Source organism: Cavia porcellus, unplaced genomic scaffold, assembly GCF_034190915.1.
Source record: "Cavia porcellus strain 051 isolate PalLab524CR breed Dunkin Hartley unplaced genomic scaffold, mCavPor4.1 scaffold_18, whole genome shotgun sequence".
Classification (NCBI taxonomy): Eukaryota; Metazoa; Chordata; class Mammalia; order Rodentia; family Caviidae; genus Cavia; species Cavia porcellus.
This window is the reverse complement of record NW_026947501.1, coordinates 69,881,603-69,899,762: the sequence shown is the minus strand read 5'-3', so window position 1 is coordinate 69,899,762 and position 18,160 is coordinate 69,881,603. Positions and strand designations below refer to the sequence as shown.

The following is an 18,160-nucleotide window of genomic DNA, read 5'->3' as shown; positions in this document are numbered from 1 at the left end:
GACCTTGTCTCAAAATCTAAGAACCACAAAAAATAAAAAGGGCTGGGGGTGTAGCTCCATGTGAAGGCCTTGGGGTCAGTCACTACAGTCCCTTTCTCCGGGGCCAGGAGGGCTATGAGCATTTGAGGGACAAAAAGAGGAGCAAGCCAGGCTGGCAGGTGCTGGGCATGGCAGGGAGGGCGCTGCAGCTCTGGGTTTTCCTGACACTCAAGGCTGCTGGAGCGACCTCTCTTATACGTGTGAAGTTAATGTCTTTGTCTCCATCTCACCTGGAACAGCAGGCAGTTCTAGGTGGACAGGGACTCTGCCCTGCTACTCGTTTGTCCCCAGGGCCTCAGCCAGTGCCAGGCACACAGGAGTTGTGTGTGATGGGCTTTGCAGTTCACTTAGAGGCTCTGACCCTACCAGGCAGAGGTTAGGAGAAGGACCAGTGTCACTCAAGCCAGAAAACAGCACAGCCTTTCCTGGAAGTGGTGTAACCTCAGAGGCTACCCAGAGTCCCTGGGATGCCTGGCTATGGCTGGGATGCCCTTGCCAAGTGAGATTCTGCTGGAGGAGATGACAGATAGGAGCAGAGCTGCATCCGTCTGTTGGGAGGGCAGGTTGCCGGGTGGTACAGGCAAGGTGTGTGGCCTCAGGAACACATGGGATTCATCTGCCTGCTGCTTCTTGGTGAATGACAAGGCAAGGACACCAGGGCAGAGAAAGGAGGGGAGGAAAGTGAGGCTCAGTCCAGGGCCTCCTCCTGTCCCCTGGAGAAGCACACAGGAGCTGCGGCTGCACTGAGTACCACTGAGCATCTGGGGTCCTGTGGCTGGGTGAGATGCCTTCCCCTCTGTGGCTAGAAGTGGACTGGGGGTGGGGTCAAGGGCAGGAACTCAGGCCAAGCATCTGCTGCCTCTCAGGCTTCTGTGACAATGGGGAGACGGTGCCCACCTCACCTAGGGGTCAGGGTAGCCCCAAGACCAGCCCAGCACTATGTACATTGATAGCCTTTGCGGTGGGGGAGAGGGATGGGGGTGTCCTTCGGCTGTTGAGTCACCTGACTGTGACTTTAGTGGCTTAAAACACCCCTAGCTTCCTCTTTCCCAGTCTGCGTCAGTTCATGGGGCTGAAGTCAACTGTGAGCGGGTCCACATTCTCTCCAGAGGCCCTGGGATGAATGTTCCCAGCCTCTTCTGGCTTCTGGTGGCTGTGGTGGCCATATGAGTGGCCAGTCAGTCCAGTTTCTGCCTCTCATGTCCTCCATCTCTCTGCATGTCTCCAGTCTCCCTCCCTGGGAAGACACTGCCAGTGTGGGTTTGGGGCTCCCTGGAGAACCTATCATGAGACCCAATGTCCATCTCCTTCACATCAGAGCATCTGCAAGGCTCTCTGTCCTCATGGGGTCACATGTAGAGGCTCCAGAGTTTAGGCCCTGAAATCTCTGGGGTGGTTACTCAAGCAAATGACCATGAAGTCTGGAGAGAATAAGGAAGAGGAGGAGAAATGGGAAGAGTGAGAGGAGGTGCCCAGGGTTGGTGCCTTAGTGAGACGTGTCATAAACTTGCTCCTGGGATGTCCTGCAGATTCTGTTTTGATGGTGGCATAGAGGAGAAGTCCCCTGTCCAGGAAGCCGTGGCTGGCCAGGGCTCAAAGCCAGGTCTCTGACTTCAAGGTTTCCTCATTCTGTGCAGAGATTATGCAAATCCTCCTGGCCCCCAAAATAATATTATGTAAAGAATGTCCCAACCAGGAGTGACATTGGTTCCCTTCAGTTCCTCCATTAACTGAGAAGAATTGAGATCTAGAATGAATTTCCTTGACTTAAAGACCTAAGAAATTCAACACATTTCTCAGCCTGTCCCCAGCCTGCCAGATGTCTGACATGGCCCCAGCGTGGCTTCCTCCAGCAGCCACAGCATCTGGGCTGCCCGGGTGGGGCGCCCATCATACCTCACTCTTAACAGCTGCCCTCTGAGTCGGGCCTGTATGCCCAGTTTCCCCCGTGGGAATCCACGAGACCAGTCCAGCTCAGGTACCATGGGAAGTGAGGAACCCGAGTAAACCCTCCGCCCTGGCTCGACGGCCCTCGGCTGTGGTGGCTGCTGTGGCCAGGGGTGGGGGTGGGGGGAGACGCGCAGCCAACAACTTTGGAGGCCCAGCAGGCAGGCAGAGCTGCTCGCTGGATTACGATGTCATCCGGCCCAGGCTGTCCTCACTTCCTCTCTGGTCCTTGCATCGAGCCCCATCGCCACCTCCTTCTGGACCTCTGGCACTGACCGCAGGCCTGGCTCTGACCCTCTAGCTATTCTTCCCACACCAGCCGGAGGCGTCTTCTGGGCAAATCCTCTGGGCCTCTCAGAGCTGTATGCTCTCGGCTTCCTCCACAGTGGCCCCTACGGCTCCGTGTCGTCTGCTCAAGGGCTCACGGCCTGGACTGCAGTCACAGTTAGCATGTTGCGGTGTGGAGAAGACAGTCAAACCTGGTGCCACTGTGGGAATTCTAGGGAGGCAGGCGGCAGCTCGTTCTGAAGAGCACCTTCCTATCTGAGCTTGTCACCCACAAGGGGCCACCTCCCTGGACGGACAGTTTCTTCTCATTGCCATGGGGCCGGGGAAGGTGAAGCCAAGGGGCAGGGGAAGAAACCCAGGGGATCGGAGTCCTGTTGGGGAAGAGGACTTAGCTGGTGTCCGAGGTTTTCATTTCTGGAAACATCTTTAGATTCCCCATCCCTGAGTTTCTTTCACAGGACACTCACTGAATCTTTAGATGGAGCAGTCCATATTTCAAAGGAAGTTTACCTACTCAAGCTTGCGTCCGTCCATCCACTCCTGTACCACCGCCACCCCCTTCCCTTTCCCCTCCCTCCTGTCTTCCATTCCTTCTGCGCATTCCTCCTTCCTTTCATCCACTCAGCCAGCCTTCTTTCCTTCCCTCCATCCTTTCACCCACCCACCCACCCACCCAGTCATCCATGTGATTGTTCTCCTTCATCTTCTTTACCATGAAGGATGTCACTAATGACATCCATGGCAGACACAATGACAGCAGCGCAGTGAGCAGCCACCTGTCCAGTTTGTGTTTTGCCCCTGCGGTCGAGCGGGACGCCGTGGGGCGGAGGGTAGAGCAAGATCACTCGTGCCTCGAGTCATGGTTCAGACCCGTCTGCCATGTAATAGCTGCATGGCTTTGAGCAAAGACCTTTAATTTTTTCATGCTTAGCTCCTTCAGCTGTGAAAAACAGGTAAATCACCTTCGTTGTAAAACTAATCTGAGGTTAAATGCATGAAGTGTGTCCAGCTATTGAAACAAGGCCTGTTAATCGGAGGTGTTATTATGAATTCTCCAATCGATGTTCATTTGCCTCGGGTGATGGTAGCCTCATGTAGCCTACAGGAAAAGAGGCTCCGTGATGTGTGCCTTGCCTGAGCTCACCCAGTTCTGGGAGGGGGGTAAAGCTGAGCGGGTGGCTCCAGCCCATGTCCAGGCATGAGGAAATCATGGGAAAAACAATTGGATACTTGGGAGGAGGTCAGGGAGGGAAGGTCGCAGAGGCTCAGAGTGGGCATGGGCTCTCCCATCCCCTTGCTGTTTCTGAGCTGACTCAGGGTGGCCACTGAGTAGGCTGGGCAGTGGGCAGCCGTGGTGAGACCCCAGGATCAAGAGCTCCCTGTATCTGTCTCCCTAAAGCCGCCGCATAGTGCCGGGAGAGGGAGCGTGAATCTGACTTGGTCACAAACTTTAGGAGGATTAATGTGCTGTGGGCAGGTGCAAACGGCAGAGCCTGCGTATCTTACACCCGTTTCTGTTCCCAGCAGCCAGAGGCTCGGTGGCCGCGAGTTTTACCGACGTCTTGCTCACATACAGTGGTTGTTTGTATAATACAAAAAGGGAAGAAAAGAGGCTTTCTCTTCCCCGCTCTTTGCTCTGGCTGCTGCCTTGAAGTGTTGCTTGGCTGCCTTCCCACGCTGCTTTGCAGCCAGCTGGTTATGAACTGAAACCTCCACAAACAGTGAGCTAAATAAACCTTTCCTCCTTCATTTTGGGGGTTGGGCATTTTGTCTCAGCAATAAGAAAAAAGTAACTGAGACATTGCTTTAAACTTTATTTATTTATTTTATTGATTTGTACCCTTGATTAACCTTCAGCTAGAATTCAGACAGCGAAGATCCTCCGGAGAAATTTGCCCTAAATTTTCATTGTTCAGGTCCTTAGACAGGCTGTAAATGTGATTTCTGGTCCCAGCGTGGAGCTTCACTGAATTATCTGCCCATGAAAGTTGACTTTGGATGGGGAAAATTCCAGCCTCACTAATTCTGAATTGGTTTTTGTGGTTTTACTCTGCTTACCTCAGTAACTTGAAGATGCCAGATTTTATGTAAGAAAGGCTGTGGTTCTAACCGTCTTCTCTGGGTTAATGATCATGTTGATTAATGAGTTCCCCTCCACATTCAGAGAACATTTGGTGCCCTGTGCACCAAATCCTGTCCTGATTTTAATCTGCCACCTTTCTCACCATTCAGTGAGAACTTGATTGATTTTTGTATGAACCAAAAGAGAAAAGACATCAATGACATTCTCTCTACATTCTTTCTCTCTCTCTCTCTGTCTCTTTCTCTATCATCTGTAGCTGATCAAAGTATTAACCAGCTCTTATATAATTTACGCCGTGCTGTTTCCTATGCTTCCACAGGATCTTACTGTGGGAGACTTTAATCATCAATTTAGTATCGACACTTAGGAAGTGCAGTCTGCATGCTGGAATGGGCTTGAACGCTTGTGTGAATTCAGTCATTGGCAAGAGGGACGGACAGCCCTTGTGCAGTTCGTATATGCACAAACCTGGGTTGAGCAAATATGTTTGTCTTCAAAGTGCAGGGACAGGATGACATGTTTGTGCCTGGAAAAAAAAACGATAGAAATTTCCCTGGGAATGCCGGGTATGAACACTGCCAGCTCTGTGAGTTTTTGAAACAGTAAATAAGTTTAAGAATCAGACCCCAAGGCTTGTGGCTCAGAATGTCCCAGTCTGCCTTTTGGTGTCTTTAGGTACTTTTGGGGGTGATGGACAAATACAGTAAGTCCCCAGTTTACGAATGAGTTCTGCTCTGGGCAAATTGTCCGAAAGCCAGATTCATTCGTAAGTCAGATTCATTTGTAGGCCAACAAAGAGAGTCTTACACTGTACACTGTGAAAGTTCTCAACTTGGATGTATGTGTGTGAGGTGTCCTCAGAATATGGCGGTGTTTATATTTTTAAAAACTTATCACAGTACTGGACACAGTGACATTATCCCCCTCAGACCACCCTCCTTGCTTCAAGAACACTTACCCGATTATCTTGCCGTTTTCTGCAGCAGCTCTGAGGTCCTCCGTCATGAGTGTCTTCAGTTGCACTGTCATGGCTGCCTTGATGTCTGAATCACTTTAAAGCTTCAACAGCAGTTTCGCCAAGGTGGTTTGTCCTCACCGTCTCACTCCTGGATCTGGTGTGGTGTGACCTCTGGCTCTTTTTCAAAGTCCAAATAACCCTGAAATGTAAATGTTTTGAATTGATTAGGGCATCGAGGCAGCCCTGACAGTGCCACCAAGACACTCATGACAGGGGGTATCCAGGGCTGCTTCAGACAGTGGCAGGGACCATGGGCCAGTGCAGCTGGAGCGAGAGGGAGAGTGCTCGGGGATTATTGGCACTGTGTCTTCCAGTGTAACAGATCTTCTAAAATTTCAAATATAAACATTCACCGTATTTTTGACCAGATCATACTTCACCGTAATTAAATAGTGCCCCGCCCGGTGTGGTGGTGGGAAGTTGCCTCTTGGCCCGTGGACCTAACCTTGTATGCAGGTGCTGAATCCTTAGTATTTCTTTTCTTCTTCTGAGGCCGTTTGAAAAATACACAGGTGAGACCTTCACTAACAGCCTGGCATTTCAATCAATGTACAGGGACGGTTTCTTCCTTAGGTGGCTCTGGGGTATGGGCAGTTTCCTTGTTGTTACTTCTGATGGTGCAGCCACCATGACTGATGCTTGGACTGTTAGGGTGCAGGTGGCTCTGGGGGGCCTCCCAGAACGAGGAGAAGGCCAGCTGTGGGCTGTGATTGTTCTCCTGGTGTCTTGGGGGAGCAAAGGACGGTGGAGACTGTTATGTAGGGTCCACGGGACGGCAGGCTGCGCTGTGCAGTCTACATGTTAAGCCCTGCACAGTACTCAGGAGGCCGGCTGCCCGTTGTGCTGTGTAGAGACTAAGTCCGGTCCTGAGATTCCTCAGCTGCTAAGTGGTTGGCAGCAAACCACAAATGCCCGGGAAATATGCGGTTTGCCCCGCACAGGTGCCGTGCTGTCCTGTGGAAGTTAATACGTGCACAGAGGGCGGGCTGGGGAGGTGTCCACCCTCCCATCCTTGTAATAAATGGCCGCAAACTCGGAGGCTTACAGTTCTGGAAGCTCAGGTGGGAAGTGATCTCTACAGGCGGACGTCATGGTGTCAACTCTAGGGGCCCCTCTTCCTTGCGTCTTCCCGCTCTGGGGCTGCTGGGCCCTTTGCTCTGGCCCACAGCTGACAAGTGCCTTTCTCTGGCTCCTTCCTCTCGCCGCCTTGGACCCGACGCCTCTTCTACCTCCTCTTGTGGTTTTAAAGCCCTTGCTGTTCACCTCCTGATGTCAGGGTCGCCTGATGAGCAACCGTAGTTCCGTTCACCACTCCTGCCGTGGAACTGAATGTGAACATGAGTGTGGAGGTTAAAACGTGTGGTCTCATATGTCATTTTGTTTCTCAACCTGTAATGTGGCTGTTTCATTTGTTTTGGCTTTTACCCTGAGTGGGTAAAAAGCTCACGGCTTTCACACTGAGCTACGTTTTGGCCTCCTTTTTTTCTTTTTTTCTCTTCTTCCCCTTCCCTCCCCTTCCTCGCCTGTCTTTCTTTTGAGACAGAGTGTCCCAGGCTGGGCTTAAACTTGCAGTAGTCCTGACTCAGCCTCCTCAGCCTGGGTTACTCCGGTATGTGCCACCACGCTAAGCCCACCTCTATTCTCTTAGGGTCCTGCACTAAGCCTGAGATAAGCTGACGTGTGATAGTTTCAGGAAGGCATACGAGTTTAGTATAAGCCTTCCATATGGTGGGAGCCAGCACAGGGAAATGAAGGCTCAGAGAAGCAACCAAAGTTGAACACAGTGAACTAGACAGAGAATAGCAAGGCACTGAAAAGCACCTAAGTGCTGTGGGGACGTTCAGGAAGGGTGTGAATTCTTTTAAAAAGGTCTGTTTGCACAGGATTCTCATGCTCTCAGCCTTCCAAGCTTGGTGGTTGAGATCAGTTTCCTGCGGGCATGGCAAGGCCGAATTTCATGTGATGATTTTGCCTCCTGCTCTTAAGACGCAGCATAGAAGTCAGCCTGATCTTGTACATGCTCGCATTTATTTTTGAAGTGCCTTTAACCTAGAATAGTCAGTACGCGGGAGCAGCACACCTGGAGGAGATGTGTTCGTTCTGATGCCCTTAGCAGCAGGATTAGATAAATACAAATAGACTGAGAGACGGGGAAACGTGCGCATCTGTTCTCTTTCTCTGTGTGTCTGTCTGCTACTTACCTGTCTCTCCCTCCCGGACAGTTACAGATGCACATTGAGGAATTTGTAGGTAAGGTTGTCAATTTGCTTTAAAATGCTCCAGAATGCATAGAAGGAAATGGATAAAATAAGAGCAGTGGCCAGTTTTAAACTAGGTAATGTTAGAGTCATAAAATTATCTCTACTTTAAAGTGCTTCAACTGTCTGTAAAATTTTCTTTGAAGACTTATATTTTTGCAGGTAGATGCCATTTTCTCCTATCAGTTCAGCAAAGGCTTTTTCCTGTGTAGAGAGCAGGATAGAGGAAGATCAAACGCATTGCTGGGTAGTTCTTCCAGAAAGCAATTTGCTTATCAAAGGACTTCAAAATGGTGCTAATATTTGACCCTGTGATTCCTTTGTGGGCTTCTGTACAGAGGAAATTATTGTGACTGTCAAAAGCTCTGTACAATGATGCGTACTTCATGGTTATTCTAGATTTTGAAATTTGCAAGTGCCCTGAAGGCACAGTGGAAGAACAGTTAATTGAACAGTGGTGTATCAGATGGAGAGCATCTTGCACACATTATAAAGGAGATACATAGTTTTAAAGACACCTGTTACATTAATTGAAAAAACGAGGCTATAATTATACTTTCTGCCATACACATAGTGAACATTTATGGAAAATATATGCATGAAAGAAATCCTGGAAAAATATAGCAAAAATTCCATCACCGGTTGTAATTCAGTGGTGGACCCATAGTGAATGAAGTCTTTCTCTGAATTCCTTATTTTCTTGATTTTAAAAATCATGAACAGTGGCTGGGGATTTAGCTCAGCGGCATAAGCGCTTGCCTTGTAAGCAGGCAGTCATGAGTTCAATCCCTGGTACCAATACTTTTTTTAAAAGACCAAAAAAAAAAAAAGATGTCAAAAATCATGAACATAAATTTATTCTAGCTTTTATAGAAGTCTAATTAACATATTGTAAGTCTCACCTTTTGACGAGTATAGTCTGGTGTTTGTTACAGGCAGAAAATAATCACACCACCACCGTCACAACTGTTTTAGATGCTGGGACCCTGTGAAGAATCTCACAAATATTTTTCAAGTATACTTTATTTTTAGATCAGTATTGAATTTGCAAGAAAATAACACAGAACTCCCATATGTCCTATATCCATGTTTCCCTAGTACTAACATTTCATATTAATAAGGTACATTTATTGGCTAGCTTTCCCTGGCTGGGACAAGATATCTGATGTACACAATTTGGATGAGGAAGGGTTGGTCTGTGGTTTCAGAGGCTCAGTCGGTGGTCGGTGTAGAAGAGGAAGGCTGTTGGAGTCATGGCAGCCAGCTGCTCAGAGAGAACAGGAGGAGAGCCAGAGAGAGAGGAAGGGGCCTGCACGGGGCGTCCCCTGAGGGCACACCCCACTTCCTACACACAGACTCTGCTCCTAACGCTGTGAGCTTGTCAGTGGATGAATGTTGGGGGACATTTTAGACCCATACCTAAATGGTGCATGTCATGGTTTGTTTAGATTTCCCTGGGTTTTAGTGTGATTCTTTTTTTAATTTTCTGCTCCAGGATATATTACATTTAGTTACCATCTGTAATGTACATTTTATTCTATTTTACTATTTTATTTTATTTTTGTCTTTTTGAGACAGGATCTCACTATGTTGTTCAGGCTGGCCTTGGGCTCACTTTGTAGCCCAGGCTGGTCTTGAACTTGCAACAATCCTCCTGCCTCAGTCTCCCGAGTGCTGGGATTATAGGAGTGAGCCACCATGCCTGGCTGTAATGTACTAAATTAAACTTTATTTTTAAATCCTTCAAATCTATTAGCTCTCCTCTCCCTTCTTGGTCTTATTGTTGACTTGTTGGCAAAGATCACGTTTTAATTAGTTCTGACCCCATTGTTACTGGTATCTTACCTTACTCGTTTATTCAGTGAAAATCTGCTGATTTAGTGACTTGCCTTTGCTAACTGGATGGAGCAGAAGGGACAGAGGCTAAGAGAGAAAGAAGGGAAGGAAGAAAGAAAGGCCTAACCTGCGAGGTGAAGCTCTGAGGGATGCTGGTTTCTCTGTGGTTTTGTAGAAGAGCATTCTTTTGACCTCTGTGTTTCCCAGGTTGGAGATTGCAACCCTGAACCGGGCAGATGCAGATCTGGAGGCTTGTCGAACCCAAATCAGCAAGGATATCATCGGCTTTCTGCTGAGAAGCCTGACCTGTGGAGGGCACCTCTCCCCCCAGGTGGAGAGGAGGATAGGTTCTGTTTTGAAAAAGCAGTTTCTGCTGCTGGAAAATGAAGTACAAGAAGAGTGTGATCGGAAGATGTTGGCGCTGACAGCTGAATGTGACCTGGAAACAAGAAAGAAGACAGAAAACCAGTACCAGAAGGAGATGCTGGCGATGGAGGAAGCCGAAGAGTTGCTGAAACGTGTTAGTGAGAGGGTAAGACAGCTCTGAAGGCATTCAGTGCCTCACTTCTCCTCAGAGATTCATTTATCCATCTACCCATCTATCCATCCATCCACCCATCTATCCACTTACGTACCCATCCATCCATCCATCCATCCATCCATCCATCCGTCTTTCCATCTATCCATCCATCCATCCATCCATCCATCCATCCATCCATCCATCTTTCCATCCATCTATCCATCCGTCTTTCCATCCATCCATCCATCCTCTGTCTTTCCATCCATCCATCCATCCTCTGTCTTTCCATCCATCCATCCATCCATCTATCATCTATCCATCCATCCATTCATCCACCCATCCATCCATCTTTCCATCCATCCATTCATCCATCCATCCATCTTTCCATCCATCCATCCATCTTTCCATTCATCCATCCATCCATCCATCCATCCATCCATCCATCCACCTATCCATCCATCTTTCCATCCATCTATCCATCCGTCTTTCCATCCATCCATCCATCCATCCTCTGTCTTTCCATCCATCCATCCATCCATCCATCCATCCATCTATCTTTCCATTCATCTATCCATCCATCCATCATCTATCCATCCATTCATCCATCCATCCATCCATCCATCCATCCATCCATCCGTCTTTCCGTCCATCCATCCATCTATCTTTCCATCCATCCATCAATCCATCCATGCATGCATCCATCCATGCATTCATCAATCCATCTACACATCCATCCATCCATCCACCTGTCCACCTGTTCACTTACCCACCACCCAAACATCCACCTACCTATTCCTCCACCTAACCACCCATGCACCCACCCATCCATTTTTTTACCCACCTACCAACCCACTCAACCATCCATCTATCTCTCCTGGATTGATTTAGCAGATCCTATTGATCATCTACTGTTTCTCAGGTCACTAGGGTCGGCCCTGTAGATACTGAGTAAAACATGACATAGTTCTTGTGTTCCAGAGCAGCATAGTCTTACAAAGAATCCTCTCAGATGAGAAAGGAGCCCTGTTATGGTAGAGAGCTGTCTGTAGTGCTGCAAGAGGTCCTGGGCTGAGTGGAACAGCGGGGTTTGCAGAAAGAGTGGTTCCCAGATGGTGGTGATGTCAGGGTGCAGATCTGTAGTCTGCTAGGTGATAGTCTCCCCTCCACAGATCTGGGGTCAGGCAAACTGGAACCCAGTGTTCCTACTCCTCACTCATCTGTCCATGTCTGACAGTGCCTGTCAGGTGGGCCGGGAGGAGTATAGAAGGAGTGGCCATGGGCTGGCTGCAGATGGTGCTCAGTGTGGGTGCTCGGTTCTGAGAATGCTGGGTACCGAGCGTCCCCAGGGCTGGCCTGTGCTGGTTGGAGCAGCTCACTTTCTGTCTCTCTCTCCGTCTCCATCTCTGTCTCTGTCTCTCTCTCTCTAATTAAATTATTGGTACAATTCAGATACACATAGTGATCACATTCATCATAGGGAATTTTTATCTATATGTGATGTATTTTTTATTCCTCTTTTTTCCCTTCCCTTCCCTCCCTTCTCTTCACCCTGTTTTCCCTTCCTTACTTACAGAGCTTTGTTTCCATTTTACCCTTCTTTTCTCATTTTTCCTTTCCTTCTTTCTCCCTCCCCCTCTTTAGTTTCCCTTTGCTTTTTAAACCATTTTTCTTATTTCACAGTATCCGTTATATATTGATTCTTATTTACACTTTCAGTTTCTCATGCCAGAGAGACCATGTGACATTTACATATGTGTGTGATTTAATTTGCTTAAGAGTATGTTCTCAAGGTCCATTCATTTAGCCATAAATGTCTCAAGCTTATCCCTCTTTATGGCAGGATAGCACTCCATTGTGTATAAAAAAAATTTCTGGTCTTCTTTCTGTTGATTGACTGATGGGCATTTGAATTGTTTCCAAGATTTAGCTGTTATAAACGGTGGCCATATAATCATGGGTGTGTATGGATTGCCGTGGTATGATGCTTTTAATTCTTTTTTTGTCTTTTTTTTATCGGTACCAGGGATCGAACTCACAACCACACACTTGCAAGGCAGGCGCTTATGCCACTGAGCTAAATCCCCAGCCCCGATGCTTTTAATTCTTTTGGAAAGATACCCAGAAGGGAATTATCGGGGTCAAATGGAACCTGTGATCCTAGTTTTTTGAGGAATTTCCACACTGATTTCTACAGTGGTTGCACCAGTCTACACTCCCACCAACAGTGGAGCAAGATTCTTTTTCCCCCACACTTCCCCATTGCATTTGTTATTGTTTGATTTCTTTGTAATACCCATTCTTTTTTAAGTGAGATGCAATCTCAGTGTTGTTTTAATTTGCATCTCTCAAATGCCCAGTGATGTTGAACAGTTTTTGGTGTATTTATTTGTCATCTTGTACTTCACTTGAGAATTGTGTTTTCATCCCAGATGCCCATTTTTGGATTGTGTCTTTAAATTTGGCTGGTCTGATCTGTTTCGGTTCCTCTTTATTTTGGATGTTGTTATATATCGACAGACCTTGCTGTGATGGTTGGGGATGCCAACCATGGTTAGCAGTTACCATGCGTGTCAGCTTCTGGCTGTGCTCAATGGTGTTGTGCTGCTTATTACACCACATTAGGCATGTTGCTAGACCTTTGATAGGCAGTTGTTCACTCTTGTATGATGACGCTGTGATTGTCTGGGGTCACAACTGTCCCCTTAGTCCATTACAGGGCACTGGGTGCTCAGCTAGAGGGGTAGCACCCCAATAGAGTGGGGAGGTGGGGTCTTGGGACAGACTCAAAGACCAAGAGCCAGCTGCATCTAGAAGATATCTGTGAGGAACAGGCGCTTCCTGGGTGAGGCTCCATATGAGGATAAAGCTACCTAACATAAGAAAAACGCAAGCAACAACACAGCAAATGGATTAAATTTTTAAAAATAGAAAATAATAAGACACAGAAACAAAATGCAATCCCAAGCCTCCAGCCTGCTCAGAACAAATTCAGGAGACAGTAAGCAAAGCAGAAGCTGCTCACTTAAATTTTTGAAATGGTAACAGCAGAAGTAAAAAACTAGATGCATGAGGCCATAGAGGAGATCAGAGCAGGAATAATCTCTCAAATAAAAAAAAGAAATGATGACTATAATGAAGGACTTGCTTAGCAAATCTAGAGTAGATATAGATTAAAAATCAATAGCAGGTCATAGGAAAATGATGGGAACCATGAATGCCCAACATAGGAAAGAAATGGAACCATGAAACAGATTCAAACAGATATCTAGGAAGTTGAAACTTCCATTAAGGTTTGTCAAATTGAGTGCATGAAAGTGAAGACAGGATATCAGACCTAGAAACAGTTAGTGATCACACTTAGTGATCATGAAGCAAAATCTCCTAAGATTACCAAGGGACCCCAAGAAGATAACCCAACAGCTACAAGGTGATGCAGAGAACAACATAAGATTGATCAGAGTCAGTGAAGAAGCAGGAATCAGCATAAGTGAGAAGAAAATGGTTCAGAGAAGTACTGGCAGAAAACCAACCAAGCATAGAAAAAGAATTTGATATACAGCTAAGTGAGGCATCTAGAAATCCAATTAGCCACCACCAAAATAAATCTACATGAGGCATGTAATAAGATTCCAGAGATTCAGTACAGGAGCAGAATATTAAAAGCTATTAAAGAAAAGAAACAAATCACCTATAAAAGAAAGCCCATCAAAATCAGCAGGCTTTTCAACACAAATCCTAAAGGCAAGGAGAGCTTGGAGTAAAATATTTCAAGTCCAGAAAGAAAACAACTTCCAACCCAGATTGATGTACCCTACAGAACTATCTCTTGCAATTAATGGAGAAATAATATACTTCCATGACAAAGAACAACTCTAGCAACTTATGACTACCAAACTAGGTCTACAGAGCAGTCCGTCTTTCTAAAGAGGTACCTATCACTGCCTTGGGAGAAGCCGAGCAGCCCTGGCATACGAGATCCAGTTGAGCCTGGCTTTTGTCTTTCTCTGGAAGAGGGGTGGCTTGTTCAACCTGTGTGCCGAAAGCCTGCATGTGCTGTTTGGACACCTGGCGTTTGAGAGAAGCCTGACAGCTGTGTAGGAGCAGGTTTCTGAGCTCAGCATCCGTATCCCTCTCGCCAGTGAAACACGGGGTTCCCCAGAAGTTGGTAAATAGCTCTCAGCTTGGCAGTTCGTGGGTCACCTGAGGTCATCTGTCTCAGGCATGTGGCTGGGCAGTAGAGAACAGAGGTGACTCACTCTGTCCCCGACTTGTGTCCTTGCAGCTGGGCCCTGCTGTGCCACAGTGGTGCCTTGTTCTAGGCTGTGGCTTGGGTACTGTTTGGGGTTGGGATTACATTCCTGTGGCTGCCAGAAGAAATTACCATTGATTGGTGCCTCAAAAGAAGAGGTGTAAATTTTGCCATGGTTCTGGAGGCCAGAGGTCCAAATCAAGGTGTGTGGGCAGGGCCGTGCTCCCTCCTAGTCCTGAGGGGAGGATCCTTCTTTGCTTGGTCCAGCTTCCAGTGGTTCCAAGTGTTCTTTGGGTTATAGACGAATCACTTAAATCCTGCTCCAACTTTGCATGGCCTTTTTCCTAGGGTCCTGCCATCTCCTCTTTTACCCTGGGATGCTGGCCATTAGATCTAGGGCTTGCCCAAATGTCACTGGACTTAGAACCCCTGCAGATAAACCAAGATAATGTCCTAAGAGCAAAGCCCTTCCCAATGAGGCTGTGTCCACAGGTTCTGGGGAGAGGACTTGGAGCTGGATGATGGGGACCACATCACTCAGCTGACTGCAGCCTCCCCCGCTGGCCCTGCCCTCTGCTTCTGCAGCTGTGAAGGCTGGGCAGGCCCGGCCTGTAGGAGGAGTGGTGGAAAGCACCTTTCAGTGGTTCAGCCCCTGAACGATCTCCTGTTCTTCATAGCAGCAGTTATCAAACAAGGGTCCATGGGCCCTGCTGATCCTGCCTGTTTTTATACAGCCCCACGAGTTAAGAACAGGTTTTACATTTTAAAAGGGCTGTAAAACAGCAGCCCAAGTCAGTGAAGGGTATATGACAGAGACCTTGCATGGTCTGTGACATCCAACAGATTTTTCTGGCTCTGTACAGAAAAGTTTGCCTAAAAGGGCAGAAATCTGAATATAAAAACAAAAAGCTTAAGTGAAAAGCTTCCCACCACTGAGCTGCAGAGCCCATGTGGTGGCCACTGACTGCCGTGTGCATCCCAGCCTTGAGCTATGCGTTTGTGCCTCTGCGTGTACAACTGTGCTCACGTTTCATGCCGTGTGCATGGCTGTGTCTTGCCTGTTCTCACTCTGCATCACAGCGGAAACAATTGTCTGATTTCGTTAAATCCTTTTAAAAGTAAGACTCAAAGCGAAATGGCTCACATTTACCTAGAGCTCCCCGAGTGCTGGGCATTGGTCTGGGCACTGAATGGGTGGAATCTCACTTTGGCAAGGAGGCAACTGCGACACTCAGATGCTGTCTGTCTCAGGTGGTACCAAGACTCATCCCCAGGCGGTCTGCCCCTACCCCCTGCATTCCGACAGCACTCTTGTGCAGTACAGTGGGGTGGCATGTCCCTGCGCTGTGTGCACCATGTTAGCCCATCTTGCCAGGCATCTTTCGTGTTCCTACTGCTTTTGCTCTCTGAAGATGACCTGGGGTGCCAGGTTTGTTGGCAGGGGCGTGGAGAGCAGAGTTAGCACGGCTTTGTTTCTGCATGAGACCTGGTCCCCAAGCAGGAAATTCTCTAGGCTGCAACATCACATCCATAGTCCCAGCATCACAAGCCCTAGACCCAGCCACCTCTGAAAAGCCCCACTTACAGTCGCATGAGGCTTCAGGGGACATCTAGACACATGTCACACACTCCTTGTGTCCGTGACGCATCTTCATTCTTTTCCCATCCCCTCCCCTTCTTTTCCTCCTGCTCCCTCTATCCTTGGTTTTCTCCCCATTTGCCACATTCTCTTTCATTTCGCCTTCTGTGGTTCTCAAGCCCGCCTCTCCCAGGAGGCCCTGAGCCAGCCATGAGGATACTGACTTGGGAGCCGTTGCTTGGGCTTGCATTGCCCCTGCATGCTTAAAAAGGCACAAGGTGGGTCTCCTCAGTCTCCTCCCCTCTCCTGAAAGGGGGCTGGTGATGATTCCTGTCTCAGGAGTAAGTTAGTGTTTGTGAGGAGCTTTAGCTGGGTGGGAGAGGCTGCCAAAGGGGCTAAGTTCCAGGCGCAGGAGCAGGGTGGGGTGGGGCTCTGGTGCTGCTGCCCAGTAGGCTGGTTGCAAGGTGAATGCGGACCGACTGTCTTACAGAGCTATAAGGAAGGATCCTGAGTGTTGTCACCCTCACAAACAACTGAAGAGACAGACTGATTTAATCTGATTAACACTTAACATTTACGCGCTTAGTGATACCCCACAGCACCCCATTGGCATGTTCACGTCTTATGCTTTTCTGAATCAGCTGAATTTCAGAAGGCAAGATTGCCAGTGCTGGGAAACAGCATTGGCCTTGTCAGATGTTTGCTGGGATTCAGAATTTCATATCATTTTTTTTAAAGTGTGGGATGTAGTGCCGAGGATGTGACCTGTTTGCATTTGGAGGTGGGAACCTGAGACCCATTCAGGCCGGGCCTGGCAGCCTGGCTTCCTGTAGCCTCTGCCGGTGTGTCGGTGTGTTGGGCAGTGCTTCCTGTGGATCCCTGTCCAGTGGACTGAGGCTGGGCCTGCATCCCACGCAGGCTGCCTGGGGGTCTCTTGAATCACTCATGAGCAACTTAAAGGGAGATGCCTGAGGCTTAGGAGCTCTTCCCTTTTAACTGACTCTGATGGATTTATTTTTATAAAACAGTTTTACAATTTGCCTGTCTTGCTAAATTGAGCACAAGGAGCATAATTTAGCACAGTCATAACGTCCCGGCATGGTTTCCCGTTTTCCAAGGTGCAGAGTCAGCATTCCGCGTAGCAGTTGCCCTGGGAAGGCAGCCCGCTCTCAGACCAGCATGGGAGTGCCCTCCCCACCCCGCCTTGCCCCCGCCCTGCCCGCCCACACCTCCCCCCCCCCCCAGAGACTCCAGTGGGGAGCTGGGGGTCAGGGTCATTGTTTTAGCTTTGCTTCAGAAGTGCACATGGGACTGTTTTTTAAAGTAGAAAGGTTTTGTTGCAAATCCTGATGGCCTGCTTCTTTGGGAGAAGGGGACCCTTGTTCTCGAAGGGCCTCCCTTGCCAGGGTAACTGGCTGCCTTGCTGTCTGCGCTTTGTTCTAGTCACCTGCTTGGTCTCTTGCACACCAGGCAGCCTGCCCTGCTCCCTGTGGCCTCTCTGCCTGGGGCCTGGGGCTCTGGCGTCGCTGCATGGTGTGCCAAGGCCACGGTTGGCACATCTCTTCAGGGCTCCTCTTCCAAGGATGCTATTTGGAAACTGACACAGCAGGTCCTGTCCTGGGTTCTCTAGGGAGCATCTCACTCAGACACAAAGCACAGATGTTTCGCTGCCTCACGCAGTATCTTTTAGCAGAAATACAATGATGAATAAGGACAGAAAATTTTATTTTAGGATTTGTGTGTGCGTATCTTTGTGTATCTGTGATTTTTGTCTTGACCATAAGAAATGAAACAGGTTTTACTCCATCTTTAGTCCTAATCATTAAAATAAATTGAAGTTTGAGCATGTCACATTCAGGATGGCAGAGAAAGGTCACTTGGGGGCCGATGTGCAGCTCCTCAGCTGCAGTCAGATAGGGCTCTAACCCTTGTGGCTGTTGGTGAAGTGCTCTCTTCCCTTCAGATCAAGCTGGCTGTAAATAAATGCCAATTCTATAAGGCTTCACTGGGCTTTTTGATATGGAAATATTTGAAGCTATAGTATATGAAGTTTTATCCAAATATTTTAAGGAAAAAGACAGACACTATGGTAACTACTATTCTTTAAAAAAAATTATTTAGCTATTTCTTATGTTTATTTTAATTAAGGGAAAAACTTAAAAAATTAGGATATATAGTAGTAACTCTTTTTGATCTCCTATTAACTTGTTTTGAAGTCCTGTAATACTCCCAAGATCTTGTTTTGACTGATTAGACTCTGTTCCATTCTGTGCGATAGTAGCAAGTTTGAAGGTATAGGCAACTAATTTGAAGGCAATAAGATTCACAAAGATGCCCATTCTG

At 47.8% G+C, this 18,160-nt stretch overlaps 1 protein-coding gene across 5 annotated transcripts in view; it reads left to right on the top strand.

Moving 5' to 3' along the window:
- The window catches only part of Evc2 (EvC ciliary complex subunit 2), a 107,801-nt gene that overhangs the window by 40,874 nt on the left and 48,767 nt on the right, over positions 1-18,160 (top strand). For all 5 annotated transcript variants that reach the window (XR_010040873.1, XM_063230173.1, XM_063230172.1 and 2 more), the window contains one exon: positions 9,677-10,001. Coding sequence is in view for 4 of the 5 variants with exons in the window: in XM_063230173.1 (XP_063086243.1) it covers positions 9,677-10,001 (325 nt within the window). In the remaining variant the exon portion in view is untranslated. The remainder of the gene's footprint in view (positions 1-9,676; positions 10,002-18,160) is intronic.